General features: G+C 45.7%; 1 protein-coding gene across 1 annotated transcript; it reads right to left on the reverse strand.

Moving 5' to 3' along the window:
* Positions 1-7,904: 7,904 nt before the first annotated feature.
* LOC101421706 (HLA class II histocompatibility antigen, DM beta chain) lies at positions 7,905-15,270 on the reverse strand. Its single transcript, XM_004479817.5, has 6 exons — positions 12,806-15,270; positions 11,924-12,205; positions 10,363-10,647; positions 8,845-8,961; positions 8,619-8,654; positions 7,905-8,269 (listed from the first exon to the last, which is right to left on the reverse strand). Exons 1-6 carry the CDS (start codon positions 12,858-12,860, stop codon positions 8,253-8,255), a joined length of 792 nt encoding a protein of 263 aa, XP_004479874.1. The 5' UTR covers positions 12,861-15,270; the 3' UTR covers positions 7,905-8,252.
* Between the last annotated feature and the right edge of the window lie 839 nt (positions 15,271-16,109).

The following is a 16,109-nucleotide window of genomic DNA, read 5'->3' on the forward strand; positions in this document are numbered from 1 at the left end:
TTTATGTATAAGATTATGTTCTCTGCAAATAAAGGTAGCTTTTCTTCTTCCTTTCCAATTTAAATGCGTTTATGTCTTTTTCTTGCCTAATTGCTCTGTCTAGAACTTCTAGTACAATATTGAATGCAGTTGTGAATGTGGGCATCCTTGCTTTGTTCCTGATCTTAGGAGGACAATTTTCAGTCTTTAACCATTGAGTATGATGTTATCTTTGGGTTTTTCATAAACAGCCTTTATCATGTTAAGTTCCCTTCTATTCCTAGTTTTCTGAGTTTTTTTACCAAGAAAAGATGCTGGGCTTTTTCAAATCCTTCTCTGCCTCTACTGAGATAATTATGTGATTTTCCCCCCTATGTTCTATTTATGTGGAATACTACATTGATTGATTTTCATATGTTGAACCGCCCTTGCATTCCTGGGATAAATCCCACTTGGCCATGGTGTATAATCTTTTCATATGCTGTTGTATTCAGTTCACTGATATTTTGTGAAGGATTTTTGCATCTATATTCAAAAGGTAAATTGGCCTATAATTTTCTTTTCTTGTGATTTCTTTATCAGACTTTGCTAATAAAGGATAATGTTGGCCTTATAGAATGAATTAGGAAGTGTTCCCTCCTTTTGAATTCTTTGGAAGAGTTTGAGAAGGATTGGTGTTAACTCTTCTTTTTTTTTAAATACATTTTTAATTTATTTTTTAAAGATACATAGATCACACAAAATGCTACATTAAAAAATATGGGAGATTCCCATATGCCCTACTCCCCACACCCCCCACTTTTCCCACATCAACAACTTCTTTCATTAGTGTGGTACATTCATTGCAATTGATTAATACATTTTGCAGCACTGCTACACAGCATGGATTATAGTTTACACTATAATTTACACTCTCTCCCATTCAATTCTGTAGGTTATGGCAGGATATACAGTGTCCTGCATCTGTCCCTGCAGTATCATTCAGGACAACTCCAAGTCCCAAAAATGCCCCCATATTACACCTCTTTTTCCCTCTCCCTGCCTTCAGCAACTCCAGTGGCCACTCTCTCCACATCAGTGATATAATTTCTTCCATTGTTAGAATCACAAGTGGACTCACTGGTATTCTACTATAGAATTATGGTGTTAACTCTTCTTCAAATATCTGGTAGAATTTGCCAGTGAAGCCATCTGGTCCTGGGCTTTTCTTTGGTGGAAGCATTTGTATTATTGTACTCATTATGGGTTTGCTGAAGTTTTCTATTTGTTCTTGAATCGGTATAGGTAATTTATGTGTTTCTAGGAGTTTTTTCCATTTTGTCTAGATTTTCTCATTTGTTGGTGTATAATTGTTCATATAACATTCTCTTATAACCCTTGTCATTTCTGTAAGGTCAGTAGTCATGTAACTGTTTTCATTTATGATTTTAGTTATTTGCATCTTTTTCATTTGTCAATCTAGCTAAAAGTTTGTTTTATTTTTATATTTTTCAAAGAGCCAACTTTTAGTTTTGTTGATTCCCTCGATTGTTTTTACTATTCTCATTTCATTTATCTCCACTCTAATCTCCACTCTTTCCCTCCTTTTGCTAACTTTGGGAATACTTTGCTCTTCTTTTCCTAATTCCTCCAGATGTCCAGTCAGGTTATTGATTTCAGGTATTTCTTCTTTTTTAATATAGACTATAAATTTATAGCAATAAATTTCTCTCTGAGCACTGCCTTTGCTGCATCCCATAAGTTTTGGTAGGTCATGTATTCGTTTTCGTTTACCTCTAAGTCTTTTCTCATTTCCCTTGTGATTTCTTCTTTAATCCATTTTGATTGTTAAAGAGTATGTTATTCAATGTCCACATATTTGTGAATTTTCCAATTTTCCCGCTGTTATTGATTTCTATGTCATTCCATCGTGGTTGGAAGTTTCTTTGCATGTTTTCAATCTTTTTAAATGTATTAAGACTTCTCTTGTGCCCTAACATATGGTCTTTTCTAGAGAATGATCCATGTGCATGTGAAAAGAATTCTACTCTTGGTGAGTAAAGGTTTCTATATATATATGTTGGATCTAGTTGGTTTACAGTGTTGTTCAAGTTCTCTCATTCCTTACTGGTCTGCTGTCTAGATGTTCTAGCTAATGTTGAAAGTGGTATATTGTAATCTCTAACTATTATTGTATAACCGCCTGTTTCTCCCTTCAGTTCTGTCAAGATTTGCTTAATATTGGGGGGCCTGTTGTTAAGTGCAAATGTGTTTATCACTGTTTTATTTTCTTCCTGATTTGACCTTTTATCAATATATGATGTCCTTCTTTGTCTCTTCTAACAGATTTTTGAATTAAATTCTGTTTTGTCTGATATTATTAAGAGTATAGCCACCCCTGTTCTCTTTTGGTTACTATTTGCATGGAACATGTTCTTCCTCCTTTTACTTGACTGAATCAACATCAATATTCTAGTTATCATATTGTACTAAAGTTTTATAAGATGTTACCATTGGGAGAAATTAAGCAAAGAGTGCACAAGATCTGACTGTATTCTTTCTTACAACTGGATGTGAATCTACTATTTTGATCTCAAATTAAAAGTTTAATTTTAAAAACTACAGAAAACACTGTACTTAATGGAAAAAATTTAAATTTATTTTCTTAGTGATGATGCTCATTATCATTACTACTATTTAACATAGCTCTGGAGGTCCTGGTCAACGGTATAAAAAGAAAACTACAAAGCAGATATGGCTCAAGTCATTGGGCTCCCACCTACCATATGGTGGGTCCCAGGTTTGATTCCCGGTGCCTCCTAAAGAAGATGAGCAAAACAACAAACTGGCATGACAGGCTGGGGAGTTGCACTGATACAACGAGGAGACACAGTGAGGAAACACAATGAGAAACACAATAAGCAGGGACTGGAGGTGGCTCAAGCAATTGAGTCCTGGGTGTGGTTCCCAATGCCTCCTAAAAAAATGACGAGCATTCACAGAAAGCACACAATGAATAGACTGAGAACAGACAGCGAGCACAAACATTGAGGGAAGAGAGAAATAAATAAATAAAATAAAATCTTTTTTAAAAAAAAGAAAACTAAATAAGAGTTTCACAGATAACAAGGAAAGAAAGAACACTCCAGTATTTGCAGATGATATTATCTACCTGGAAAGAAGAGGGAGAATGAGAGAGAGGATAACAAACCATCATAACTACAAGCAAGATTATCCCATATAAGACCAATAAAAACTGGTTGCATTTTTCAACACCTGAAATAACTGATTTTAAAATATAATTTAAATGACAATCACAATAACTCCAGAAGCTATAAAGTGTCTAAGAATCAACTGTTCATGCACAGGATTATTATGAGAAAGTGAATTTTTGAAACCTTAATAAAGTACAAGCAAAACAATTTGATAAATGGAAAAAATACCCTCTGCTTTTGCATGGGATTATATAATATTGAAAAGAAGGCAAGCATCTCAAAATTGCTCTATATATTCAGTATAACTGCAATCAAAATTCAAGTTGAATTTTAAGGAACGCGATAAAGTTACTATGAAATACCTGTGCAAAAATAATGATCCACAAAGAATTACAAAAACCTTAGGATGGGGAAGGGGAGACCAAAAACGAGTATGATTACCCCAGGGTCCCCAGCAGGAATCTCCAAACTGAGTCTTCTCTTGCTACCACTGTTCTAAGCTCTCCCCTGCCCAAAGGCCAAAAGGAGCCCAAGTTTTACAACCCTGCCTTCCCCAAACCCGACTTCTTTCCTTCATGTTGTGAATGTGCCGGCTGTGTCTTCCATTTGTCCTTCCGTAACCTCTCTCCACACGTCTCCACCCTGGCGTCTGCCCACCGTGCTGACTTGTATGAAAACACTGACAGGCTTCTGTGCTCCCTGGTTTGCTGCTGCTCTCAGCCAATGGCGAGCCTGAGAACTGAGGGAGGAAGGGGGTGAGGTCACGGCTTTTATTCCCTTGGGTCCCTTCTTGCAAAGTCACCTTGGGCTGGCTTTGTCCCTTGACTGAAGGACAGTGCTCTCGGCAAGGTTGGCGACTCCACAGGACTTGCTCTCTTTCTGGATTCTGGTAAACCCCTCCCATCCCTTGTCTCTTTGTACCTTAGCAACTCAGTTGCTGCTAACTCCAGGCTACTGTACTATCCTTTGTGATTTCCTTACAACCGTCCCTTGGTCAATACTCCTTTGTAAGCAAGCTGTCCTTGAGTTACCGTATTTTGAATGTGCCATCTGTTTTCTGTTGGGACCCTGATAGAATGAAAAACATTTATTCATTCCCTGATCACTGATGTGGAGGTAGTGGAGGTAGTGGCCCCGGGAGTTGCTGAGGGCAGGGAGAGGGAAGAAAAGGAAGACTTGGAGTTAGTTGTCCTGAATGATATTGCAGAGATAGATGCAGGACATTGTTTATCCTGCCATAACCCACTGGATGGACTGGGGGAGAGTGTCAACTACAATGTAAACTACGGTCCATGCTGTGTAGCAGTGCTCCAGGGTATATTCATCAAATGCAATGAATGGGCCTTATTGATGAAAGGAGATGTTGATGTGGGAGGAGTGGGGTGGGAGGGATGAGGGGAGTGGGGTATATGGGAACCTCTCATGTTTTTTGTTTGTTTTTTTTAGATACTTTTTTCTTCTTTTTCTTTTTAAAAATGTTTGTCTTTTTTTTAGATACATAGATCACAAAAAAATGTTATATTAAAAATAAAAGAGGTTCCCATATACCCCACCCTCCACTCCTACCACATCAACAGACACTTTCATCATTGTGGTGTTGTAGAATTTGAGAGAAGTTCAATTATTTGAGTATAGAGAGGCCAGGACTCAGGAATGATTTTGAGAAGGATAAATGGTTTATTGACGGACGGCCGGACTCGGGAGCTTTCTATTTGAATCCCGAGCCCTGAACAAGATTTTCAAACGTCTTTTATACAGAGAGGAAAGGCCAAATGGTCCCTTTGTTTCAGTTCTCAATAGGCTTCAATTAGCATATATATCTTCCACATCTTAGGTAAGCTTTTAGCATGGACTGCAGGCATTCTAGATAAGCTTTTAGCATATTTGGTTTTTGCAGTTCCCCTAAATACTTAAAGTTTATAGCCCTTGCATTGTTAAACTGTTTCCTGGGACTGGAGCCGTTGCCATTGTCCCTAAGGGCAGGACTGCAGCCTCTTACCGTTCCACAACCACAGCCTTCAGCTTAGGTTATCTCTGAAGAGACAAAGAGCCTTCCACCCATAGCCCACATCAGTGGCACATTCATTGCATTTGGTGAATACCCTCTTATGTTTTTTAATGAAATGTTTTGTGTGATCTATTTATCTATTTTTTTTAAAGACAATAAAAAAAGAAAACAAGAAAAGAAAATCAATTGCAGGAAGAGAATGTGCCTTGAGAAGTTGGGCACCTGCCTCCCACATGGGAGATTCCAGGTTCGGTTCCCGGTGCCCCCTAAAGAAGATAGCAAGATGATGCATTGAAGAGACACAATGAGGAAACACAATGAGAGGCACAACAAGCAGGGAGCAGATGGGGCTCAAGTGATCGGGTGCCTCACTCCCATACGGGAGGTCCCAGGTTCAGTTCCCAGTGCCTCCTAAAAAGGAAGATGAGCACACAACAAACAGACACAGAAAGCAGACAGCAAGTGCAAACAACAGAGCAGGGAGGGGGGGGGGTGCAGAAATAAATAAATCTTAAAAACAAATCAATTGCAGCTCCAAGTTCTCCTTTTGAGGATACACAAGACATTGAAGGAAGACACATTTGATGTGTTATGCCACTTGGATTATGTATAACCCAGAAGAGCCTCTCTCTCTCTCTTTCTCTCTCTCTCTCTCTCACACACACACACACACACAGACACACATGTACACAGAGCTTTTTTTTTGCATTCCACTTTGTTGTGTAATTGCATATATGTCCTCCCTTTCTTCCCTATTGTAGCCTGACTTTCTGGCTCCCAGGAGACCTGCATGGCATTTTTTTCTATTCCGCACCTTCTTTCTAAAGCAAAATACAAGGCTTACAAGGTTAGGGCAGAGAAAACCCTGCCAGGAATCTCCAGAGAGGGAACAAGAAGCTGTCCAGTTAGCTGACCTTTCCTTCCCCGGGGTCCTGTCACTTTGAATCCCACATCTGTGACCAAGTCCAGACTCTGCGAACGTGCAGCTTCTCCTTCAAAATTGTCCAGGCATAGACAAGACCCAAAGCCCCACCCCTAGAGGAGACTAAAAAGCAATTTGCTTCACCAAACCACAAAAACAACAAAAGTAAATGGAAGGAGTTTCTTGTTTTTTTTGTTTTTGTTTGTGTGTGTGTGTGTGTGTTTTTTTTTTGTCTTTTTGTTTATTAGTAGTAGTATTGAAATAATGAAAACGCACTAATGATTAAAGAGAAGAATGCACAACTATGTGATTACACCAAATACCATTGGGGGAAAAAAAGTAAATGGAAGAGGAAAATGAAACATAAAAAGGGTCAAATTTATAGGTTGGATTTCTGAACCTACATTTACCAGTTAGCTTCCCCCAGTGCATATCGTGCTTCTTCTTTTCTTCTTGTATGACCGTCTTCAAAGAATAACCATTTTGAATTCATGAGCACTTCCCCCTACCATTGACTTCTTAAGTAAATTCCTTCCAGAAGAGAGGACCTCATCACAGGGATCCTTCTGGGGAAACCATGGATGTGGATAAATTAACAGATTGGATAAATATTGAGCACCTACTCTGGGCATCCAGTCTGTAGGAACAGAGCTACCCTCTTCTGCGGGACACCATCAGCAGAGAAGCAGCCTATGATCTCAGGGCTCTAGCCCCCATGACCCTCTCCTACCACCCACCGGCACCCCCCGGCCATGGACAGGGGCTCAGAGGAAGATGCCACACTCTGTCCTCTGACCCTTTCCCCCAGCTCTTCAGATCCTGACTTTATGTGTCCCCCATAGATATCCACACAAGCATGCATCCAACCCCTCCAAAATCCTTTCTTAGGCCAAGCTCCTGCAGGGCTTGTCTTCATTTCTGCTTTCTTTTCCTTGCCCTTTCCCCAGCTCCAGTTCCAGACACAGTTCCACAGCCTATCTTTCTGTGTCCAGCAGGTGTCACTCTTCACTGACAGACAAGCAATGCCAGGGGACGTCTCTTCTACTTTAGAAGATCAACACCCCAGCACTGGTGCCACGTGGGTGTGGAAGGGTGGCCCTGCGGAGAGGCGTGTCCAGCCTCACGAGGAATCTAGTGACTGCTAGTTCAGGTAGACAAAATGCTCTTTGACCAGGACAAATTATTGAATCTGAACCTCAGTGTCCTGGTCTGTGACAGGGAGACACTTGTTCCTAATGGGATTCTAATGAGAAGTGAACAAGAAACAAGCATAAAGCGCTTAGCCCAGTGCCTGGAACGTGATGGGCATCTGAGGTATGTTCCCTTCCCTGCTCAGGGTGTGGAAGAAATTACTTTACCCAGAACTCAAGTCTGAAGTTAGGCTCTGCCCCCTGAATCCTGACTATGTGAGGATCAAATGGAATAACTCGTGTGAAGCACCTGGTACAATGCCTGGCCCAGAAAGCTCACTACCTGATGAATCTGACATCGCTATTACAGGCTCGCTGAGTGCCAGGCAGTTCTCTCGCAGTTCACAAGTATGAACTCGCTTACTTCTCATAAGGTCCCTTATAAGGCGAGGAAACCGTTAGCCCCCTTCCTCGCCCTCGTTCCGTGACTTCATCCCACTATAGTGTAGTTTCTTCTTATGAATTATAAGCCAAAAAACTGCCCCAGATTCTGTTGTGTCTAGATGGAGAATGGAAGGATCCACTGACTCCACTCAAGCAGGAGAGAATCAAGCCAGCCCCCGGCTCTGCCCAAATCCCCTCCCCAAGGCCCCAGGAAAGAGGCATGGATGAACAATATTTCCACCAGAGTTTACTCCAAAGAGACATCATCAGTCACCAGCAACTCCCTGCCTCTGTGGTAGAGCAGATCCCCAAGAGGGTCTTAACCTTCCTCCCCAGATGACAGTCACCCCAGAAATATGACCTTGGACCACGACTTAGTTATGGAATATTCCCAGGAATGAGTTCCTCCAAGTTGTGAAGGTTTACATAGAGAGGACAGGGAAATTCAAAACGCTGGATGGTGGAGCCACAGGATCCAAAAAATTGGGGGTCTGAGGACTTTGGGGGGGTCGGAGCAGCAGCACTAAGGGTTTGTATCTCCCCCACACTTGGGGCAGAAGTGTAGAATTCTGCCTCTAGGAAAAGTGCCGACCTGCAGAAGAAATAAAAGGAGATAAGGACACGTCAACCCCACTTGACTCCATCGTTGGTCTCTGTAACCATCCCATGCCAGAGCCGAAACACAGTGCATTGAGAATTCTAGGTTAATGAGGACCAAGGCAAAGGAGCCACCTTCAGCCCCTCCCCACAGCCATGCCAGTGGGTGGAAGAGAAGGAGGCAGGGGCTCCTCTTTCCGCTCCTAACCCCAACAATGGCGGCTAAATCATGCCCTTGGCTAGATCCTCGTGGAGAGTCACCTCTACTGCAAGTGCCACCAGCTGAAGTCAAACCTGACCCTCCACCCCTCCAAGGACTAGCAGACAGACAGACAGAGACCTACCTTCTGGATAATTGGACCCCGGGAGGGAAGTGTAGCCTAGGAGAGAAAGATAAATGATTAGAGGAGAGTCTGTGCATAGAAATGTAAATGGCATTGTTGACAGTCAATGGGGCAGCAATGGGAGACTCAGTCACCAACAGACAGAAGGAGTCAACATTGTCACCCTGGGGTATCTCCTCCAGAGATTGGGAGGAGGCAGGAGGATGGGAGTTCAGGGGTCACTCACCAGAGGGGCCAGCTCTCCGCCAGCTGATCAAACCAAGGGAGAAGATGATGAGGCCCAGGCCCAGAGTCACTGCAGACACAGAAACCTTCACTGTCTGTGTCAAAGACAGCCCAGCAGCTGCAAAAATAGAATTTTACTAGAATACATCTCTTGCTCACTCACAGAGCAAATTAATTTATTGCAACCTCCACCTGAAAGTATCAAAGGTCTTTTATCCCAGAGTCCAAGGTCTTGCTCACACCAACCCACTCCCAAAGAAAGGGCCTGTCCTCCAACTCCCTATCCTGTGAACCCCTGTTCCCAGAGGAACATGGGAGCCCATCTCCCCAAAGTTAGCACCCCAGCTCCCAGGCCCTCTCCAGAGGACCTTTTCTTCCTTCACCCAAAAATCACCTTCACTGGAGGATAAGTCCCTTCTCCGTAACTCCAGGTTCACAATGTTGACTCCTTACCGTCTCCACCTGAAGTTTCCTATTAAAATGTCTTTCCCCTTTCCTAACCCCCAGTGGTTCTATTCCGTGAGTTATCCTAGACCTGCAGGTCTCCTACCTGTTCACATCCAATTTTCCCATGTGTCCTCCCAGAGCCTCTCTCCATCCCACTCCCCAGTTCCCAGATTCCTTGAGCTTGTCCTACTCTGAATCTTGTCCCACCCAATTCCTTTCCCATGCTGCAAAGAACATTGTGCCACCACAAGAAACCTCTTGTGCACCCTTATAATACGGCTTTCCCCAGGAGAGCTCAGGTGATCGTGTGAGCTCCACTCTCTGTTCCCCATGCCCTTCCCAGCTGCCCAGCAGGACACAATAATCCCCACAGGAAGGCCTGGTCTCAGCAGCCAGTCTGGGATTACATGGACTGGTCCTTTGTCAACACCATCCTCTGCTTCATTCCTTTCTCTTTTCTTTCCCAAGAATCCCCAAATACATGTGCAACTTCTCTTACGACATTGAACTCCCAACCCTGGGGTTCCAAGTATGGTAACAAGTTTCTGGTCCGTTAGCCCCAAGCAAGTACACCAAAGTGTCTACCAGCTGTGGCCTTTTCCTCCCCCAAATTCAGTCCTACCCTCACACCAAAAGAAAGTCCTCTTTCTTCTGCAAGCTTCTTCATTTCTCCCACTTTCATTGCTGTCCTGACAACAGAACATTTGACATCTGAGTAGCCTAAAATACTGGAACACATTTTTTTTTTGGTTTTGAAAATACAGTTGCCAAATCTCTCACCTCTTCTCAGGAGACTGACTTCTCCTCCCACCCCCACACATGCACACAACCTCAATCACACCAACTACTGACCCTCTTTATTCCTCCACCCCATCGTCCCCTCTCCGGCCACAAGCCCACCACGAGTCCTCCAGGCTCGCCTCCCGCTCTCAGCAGCTCCCTGTCCACTGCACATCTTGCACGTATCTCCCTTCAACTCCCTCAGCCCTAATGCTGGTGGTGTTCCTTTTCCTACCACCGACGTCCAGTAAGCTGGTTCATTCGTCCCAACTCCCCCCCGCCACGCACTTACTCCAGTCCTGAAGGATGGGCTCAGCCGCACCGATGTGCTCCACCACACAGGTGTAGGTGTCCCAGGTGGAGGGGGTCACGGCTAGGTGGGAGACGGTCTGGTATGTCCAGTCTCCATTGGGCTGAGCAATCTTATGGGAGCTGCTGTGAGGGGCGATGGGCTGCCCGTTCTTCCACCACGAGATGGTCACATCGGCAGGATAGAAGTCCCACACGTAGCAGGCCAGCATCACCGACTCCTTCGTGTTAAAAGGAGTGGTCCGAGCCACTTGCACAGATGGTGGCCCTGCACAGAGGAAGAAGGCAACTTTCAGGTAGGCTCTCCCACTTGGTTTCCTCTCGCTCCCTCTCCTCCTGCGCGTGCTGCTATGCATCCCTTTGAAATGAGGAATTAGAATTTACTCCTGCTTTGCTCTTTCCCTTTGAAATGAAGAATTAGAATTTACTCCTGCTTTGCTCTTTCCCTTTGAAATGAGGAATTAGAATTTACTCCTGCTTTGCTCTTTCTCTTCTTCCATTCCTTTGCTGCCCCTCCCATTCTTTCTCAACTTCGATTACATTTGATCACAAATGTTCACAAGCTGTTTCAGAAGTCACTGTATATATTCGAAGTACGTGAGCTAACAGCAGCCCAGAGTTCTAAGGTGGCATTTCTAGAGATAGGAAAAATTTTTTTTCCAAAATACTGTTGAACAAATTAATGTTCTAAATAAAGTCTTTTCTCTAGGATAGCTAAAGGAAACAAGCGTGACTCAAGACCAAATCTCTTAAATTTGGAGTTAGAGGAGTCCAGGTGAATGAGATTGTCAATACTGCATCTTTCACTAGTTTAATCTCCCAGGTGATCCTCCTGCCTGACTATGCTAGTGCTTTTCAACCAAAACCTTCAATAAAAATCTAAGAACTTGTGTCTGGATGCAGATTCCCCAGCCTGCATCCCCAAATGTTTTCGTCCTTTGGCTCTGGAGCGATACTCAGGGACTTGGAATTTTAACCAGCACAACCCCCGGGGAATTCTGAGAAAGATGTTCAAGAGCTTCATCTTAAGACACACGACTTCGGTCTGTGGAGACTTCACGTTTTCTTGCAGGGATTCCTCAAGTCATTCTCAGTCCACAAGGGAGAGGGAAACATAAAAGTCCCTGGGGAGCCTTGACAAATACTCACACACCTGGGATCACCCCGGACCTAGAATGTCAGAATCTGGGAAAAGAGGCAGAGCACGAGGACAGGCCATTCTGGTTCTTCCCACACGGTCCCCGGGTGAACCTGGATGCGCACCCTGATTTCCTTGCCCTACCCTCTGCGCACCCCCTCACCAGCGGCTCCTGCAGCTCTACCGCCATCTCTCCTCTCTACTTTGGCTCCACCCCCCCCCCCACCCCAACCACCTGGTCTCTCCTTGAAGGTCAACCCTCCCCTCTTTCTACATTCCAGGGCCACTCGTTTTCCTGCTTCCTTCCTGCCTGAATCTCAAAGCTCTTGCCTGCTGAGGGAGCCTCTGGGGCCTCCCCTCTCCTAACTGTGCTTCCAAATAGCAACCCCACAGCCCCTCTCCTTACGTGCTCTGCTGGTCAGTGACCCCCAGAAGGGCTGGGTGTGCGTGGCACAGTCCTGGAGTCCACTGTGCAAGCGCTGGAGCAGGTTTTCCTTTTTGTTGAGGTAAGTTGAGAGGTACTGGGCCAAAGGAGACAACATCCCAAATTCACAAGGGACCATCATGTTCTCCTGTGGATCCCAGCAGGTCAGCACATCCTTGTTGAAGGAGACACAGTATGTGAAATCCTTTGGAGCCCCATCATCATCCAACAGGCAGCTGCTTTCCACATGGGCCACAAAGCCACCTACAGGAGTGGGGGCGGGGAGAGGTCAGAAGTGCCTTCCACTGGGAGCCCAAGCCTCAGTTACAGCCGGTTCATCTGGCATCTGCTGACCCAGCCCACAGACGCGGGGTTTCTCGGGGCCCTGATTTAAGGGAATAGATGGTAGTAGCAGAGAATTTTATAGATCCAAGTTCCTCTTCACGTGAGACGAAGAATGGGGGTAGGACTGGCAAATTAGGTTATTTGCATGTTTAAACACAATGCCCAGAACACAGACCCTCAGTAAGGCCAATTATGGCATGAGTAAAGGGGTCAAAGAAGAGTCAGCCTTAGTGTGTGCTAGGAAGATTATTAAATCTTCACTGCACACATATTTATGATATGCGCCAGGCACGGTGCCAGGAGGGGGGATGCAGCAGCAAGCAAGACCGATAGCCTTGCCTGCCTTCCCCCACGGGATATGCATCACGCAATAATCATACGGTTTAATCATTATTAAAATTGCTACGGAGTTACAGTGCAAAGTGCTGTGAGACCCTGTAACAGGGAGACAAACTAGCCCGAGCTATCCAAATCCAGAGCAAAACGGAGCCCCTAGCCCCAAAGAAGGAACGCCCTTACCTGCCCGGGTGCAGCCCAGGCCGAGGCCCAGCAGCAGCGACAGCAGGGAGGTCATGCTCCACGCCGGGGGCGCAGGGCTTCCGTCCCCCAGACCGGCTCTTCCAGGGGCTGTGCGTCCTCTCCTGCCCCAGAAGCCCCCGCCTGGGAAGAGGATCTCCAGACACAGAGCGGAATACGGTATCAGCCGGGCTCCTGGATCCCCACTAGGTGAGTGACCTGAGTACTAATAAACTTGCTCTTACAGGGTCACGTCTGTCCAATGTCTCAAACTGAGAGTTGTCAGAATGGCTAGGCGGGCGGGGACAGATGTCTCGACAAATAGCTGCATGTTTCAGTGTAGCATCATCAGTTACTAGGCAGACCTCATTCTGCCCTAGGCTTAAATACAGATCTTCTGATCTGCTTCCTAATCCTCTTTTTCCTATGGAAAAACTACTCTGTAGGTAGATTTGCCTAGACCAGTGGAGAGAACGGCCCTGATATTCCCAGGTTTTATGCCCACTGCTTTAGCTTGGACTAGACAACCGTCTTGCTCTTTAAAGGGAGGGTACCTGGGGAGATAGTACATAAGCCTTGGTCGCCCTGTCACTCAGGGGCAGGTGGCAGAGGCGGGGCTGCTGAGAAGGGAGAGAAGAGTCTCCTGGTTGCAAGGCTGCAGAGTAGGGGAAGCGGCTCCTCCTTAGGGATCAGGGACAGAGGCCTGGAGAAGCCCCGCCTGGACTCCATTCTTCGTTTGAACCAGTCCGACTTCCTTTACTCCTCAGCTAGAGGGTTGCTTTCTGGGCCAGGAAACCCCACCCTCCCACACTGAGTGATCACAGGGGTTGAACACAGGGTAACTCCACTTAAAACCCTTAATAAATAGCTGGTGATGGTCCAGTGCCCAAAGTTCACCTGCTTCCCCCAAACTCCCCCATGTGCTTCCCCCACTAGCCCACTGTCCCAGGGGTGGGTCTCTGCATTGTGAAGCCACTAGAAAAATGAGATAAAGCTTCCCTATTTTTCTTCCCCTGGAAAAGACATGTTTTAAATGGCAAGTCACTCTCCTTATCCCACAGTGAACAAGAAAATGGATGGATTTTTCTATCACAAAGTTAGAACCCTAAATCAGCTTCCCTCTGCTCCCCGGAAGGCTTCGGGCTGCCCCTTCTCACCTTTGTGGGTGACTGCTCTTGAAAGATTTGATTTAATAAGGAGCTAACCAAAAAATATTAAGAGGACCTCTTATATTTTTTAATGTAACATTTTTTGCGATCTATGTATCTTTTAAAAAAAGACAATTAAATAAAAATTCTAAAAATTTAAAAATATATTAAGAGGGAAACCCCATGGCACCACACTTGCCTGCCTAACCCCAAAGTTTCCGATCCACAAGAGAATCTGTTATTTATGAAGAAGAAAACATACGGACCAAAAATGAATACAAAGATAACTATCAGAAACATTAAGACTTGTTTCGTGTTGCTAGTTGAGATTAACTGAACTTCTGCCCCTATTTCTCAGCCACCCCTACTCTCGACTCCGCCTTCATTACAGGATTGTGGTATATGGTAACCCCTCTGATGAACCGTGGTACACGTTAGAGTAGGGGTCCGACATTGGTTGAGCTTCTACTCTGTGACATGTTCTATGATAGACAAGCCCTTTACATGCTAGTCCATTTAGTCTTCAGTGACTTGCTAACCGTCCTCAGTTTACAGGTACAAAACAGGCACAGAGATTCAAAACCAAGGTCTAGAAACTTTCATTCCCTTCCTCATACAACTGCTACCTACACACACACACACACACACACACACACACAGACACGAGCTTATACACACCACATTCCAGGCCTGGATGATTCCGATAAGACTCTGCTGAGCAAAGGAGGGACAGCCCACCACCCACAGCCCAATCCCCCCAAGACGGGGGTTTTATGTCAGATACCCGTTTTGTTCCACAGACCCCTTTGCCGGTCAGGTGAAAACCATAGACCCCTTACTAAGCCCACACTATACTGTGTATTACTTAATAAATACATCACACCCACACCAACATATCCCCCCAAGAATGATGTTTTTTTGAATTTCAGTTTAAGGTCACGGGCCTCTTGTTAAGAGCCCCTGATCCAAGACTTATTTTTCTGGTGCTCAGGGCTCCTTCCACTCTTAAAACCACTGCCACTTCCACTTTCTCTTTTGGCAGCTTCCAGTGTGAATCCTCCACCCCCTCGGATACGCTCCATGCACGCGCCATCCCTCCCCCCAAGGCAGGGGCCCGACCTCGCAGGAGCGGGTCTCGGTTCCTCTGCGAGCCTGGCTGGCACGGCCCGGCTGGTGGCGCAGAGGCTGGGCCAGCTCTCCCGGTGTCTCGGCCTGCTCTGGCAGCCAAGGAGATGTGAAACCATCTGTGCGGCAGCAGCAGGAAATGGTAGGAGATTTCACTTCTCCATAAATGCGAAGGCTGCGGGAGTTTTTTAGAATAAAGAAGGCAGAAACCCCAGAGAAGCTGCTTCTACCTCCCTTCCTCCTCCCCGCTCTATTTTTTCCACCCACTGGAGCTGTCCACCCACCTCCAGCCAGCCCTAATATTCAGCTGCCCCATCCCTTGTGATTGGGGAACTATTGATGTAGCACTAGGACTGAAGAATCGGAAGCCCCAGCCAGGTTCCCACAGGCTGTCCCCCTTCTACTGCCACTACCTAAGGGCCAAAGAGTGAGCGAGCCCCCTCCCCGCCCCGTCTCCGTCTCCAGCTGGGCTACCCACGCCTGCACTGACCTAACCACGGTGCTTCTGGGCAAAACATTACAGGGACTGCCCAGAGAACCGAGCTCTGCCTCCACATCACCTTGCTTATGGGTTAGTCGAGTGAGAGCAAACACACAGAAGAGGGGTTTATGTGAGAGAGTGATGCAGTAAGGGCGGTGGACTTAAAGAGAAATCACGGTGGGTGGGTGGACAGCTAAGTCTTCTCAGCCAGGACGCCTGGAGGGGAGCCTTGAATACTGGGCTGGACTTGTGGCAGAGAAGGCAGCTAGCACGGCAGGGCTGCCCTGGCACATAGCTCCACGAGCTCTGCAATGGTACGTGGGGGTGCGGGGGGTCCATGGGGAGCCTGGACGGTCAAAATAAGAAATCAGCTCCAGCAAGATCCCTGGCACCGCACATTGAAGGAAGTCACAAATGTAGCCCCTTGCTTCTCCTAAGAGTATGGCTATAAGAATAAATCTCTTCTAGGCACTTCCTAAATTCTCTTCCTCTGAGGTTCCTCTTCTGGGCAGACAGTTTTAACTCAAGCTTCCATTTATAAAACAAAAGTTGC

The sequence above is a fragment of the Dasypus novemcinctus genome, chromosome 11 (assembly GCF_030445035.2).
Source record: "Dasypus novemcinctus isolate mDasNov1 chromosome 11, mDasNov1.1.hap2, whole genome shotgun sequence".
Classification (NCBI taxonomy): domain Eukaryota; kingdom Metazoa; phylum Chordata; class Mammalia; order Cingulata; family Dasypodidae; genus Dasypus; species Dasypus novemcinctus.

What these genes read in the sequence shown, in the direction of transcription:
- LOC101421706 (XM_004479817.5), bottom strand. Translation starts at nt 12,860, where the DNA reads ATGACCTCCCTGCTGTCGCTGCTGCTGGGCCTCGGCCTGGGCTGCACC. An exon ending in GTCACTGACCAGCAGAGCAC is followed by an intron (nt 10,648 to 11,923) that starts GTAAGGAGAGGG and finishes TCCTCTGTGCAG; the next exon opens with GGCCACCATCTGTGCAAGTG. An exon ending in GCCCATCCTTCAGGACTGGA is followed by an intron (nt 8,962 to 10,362) that starts GTAAGTGCGTGG and finishes CTATTTTTGCAG; the next exon opens with CTGCTGGGCTGTCTTTGACA.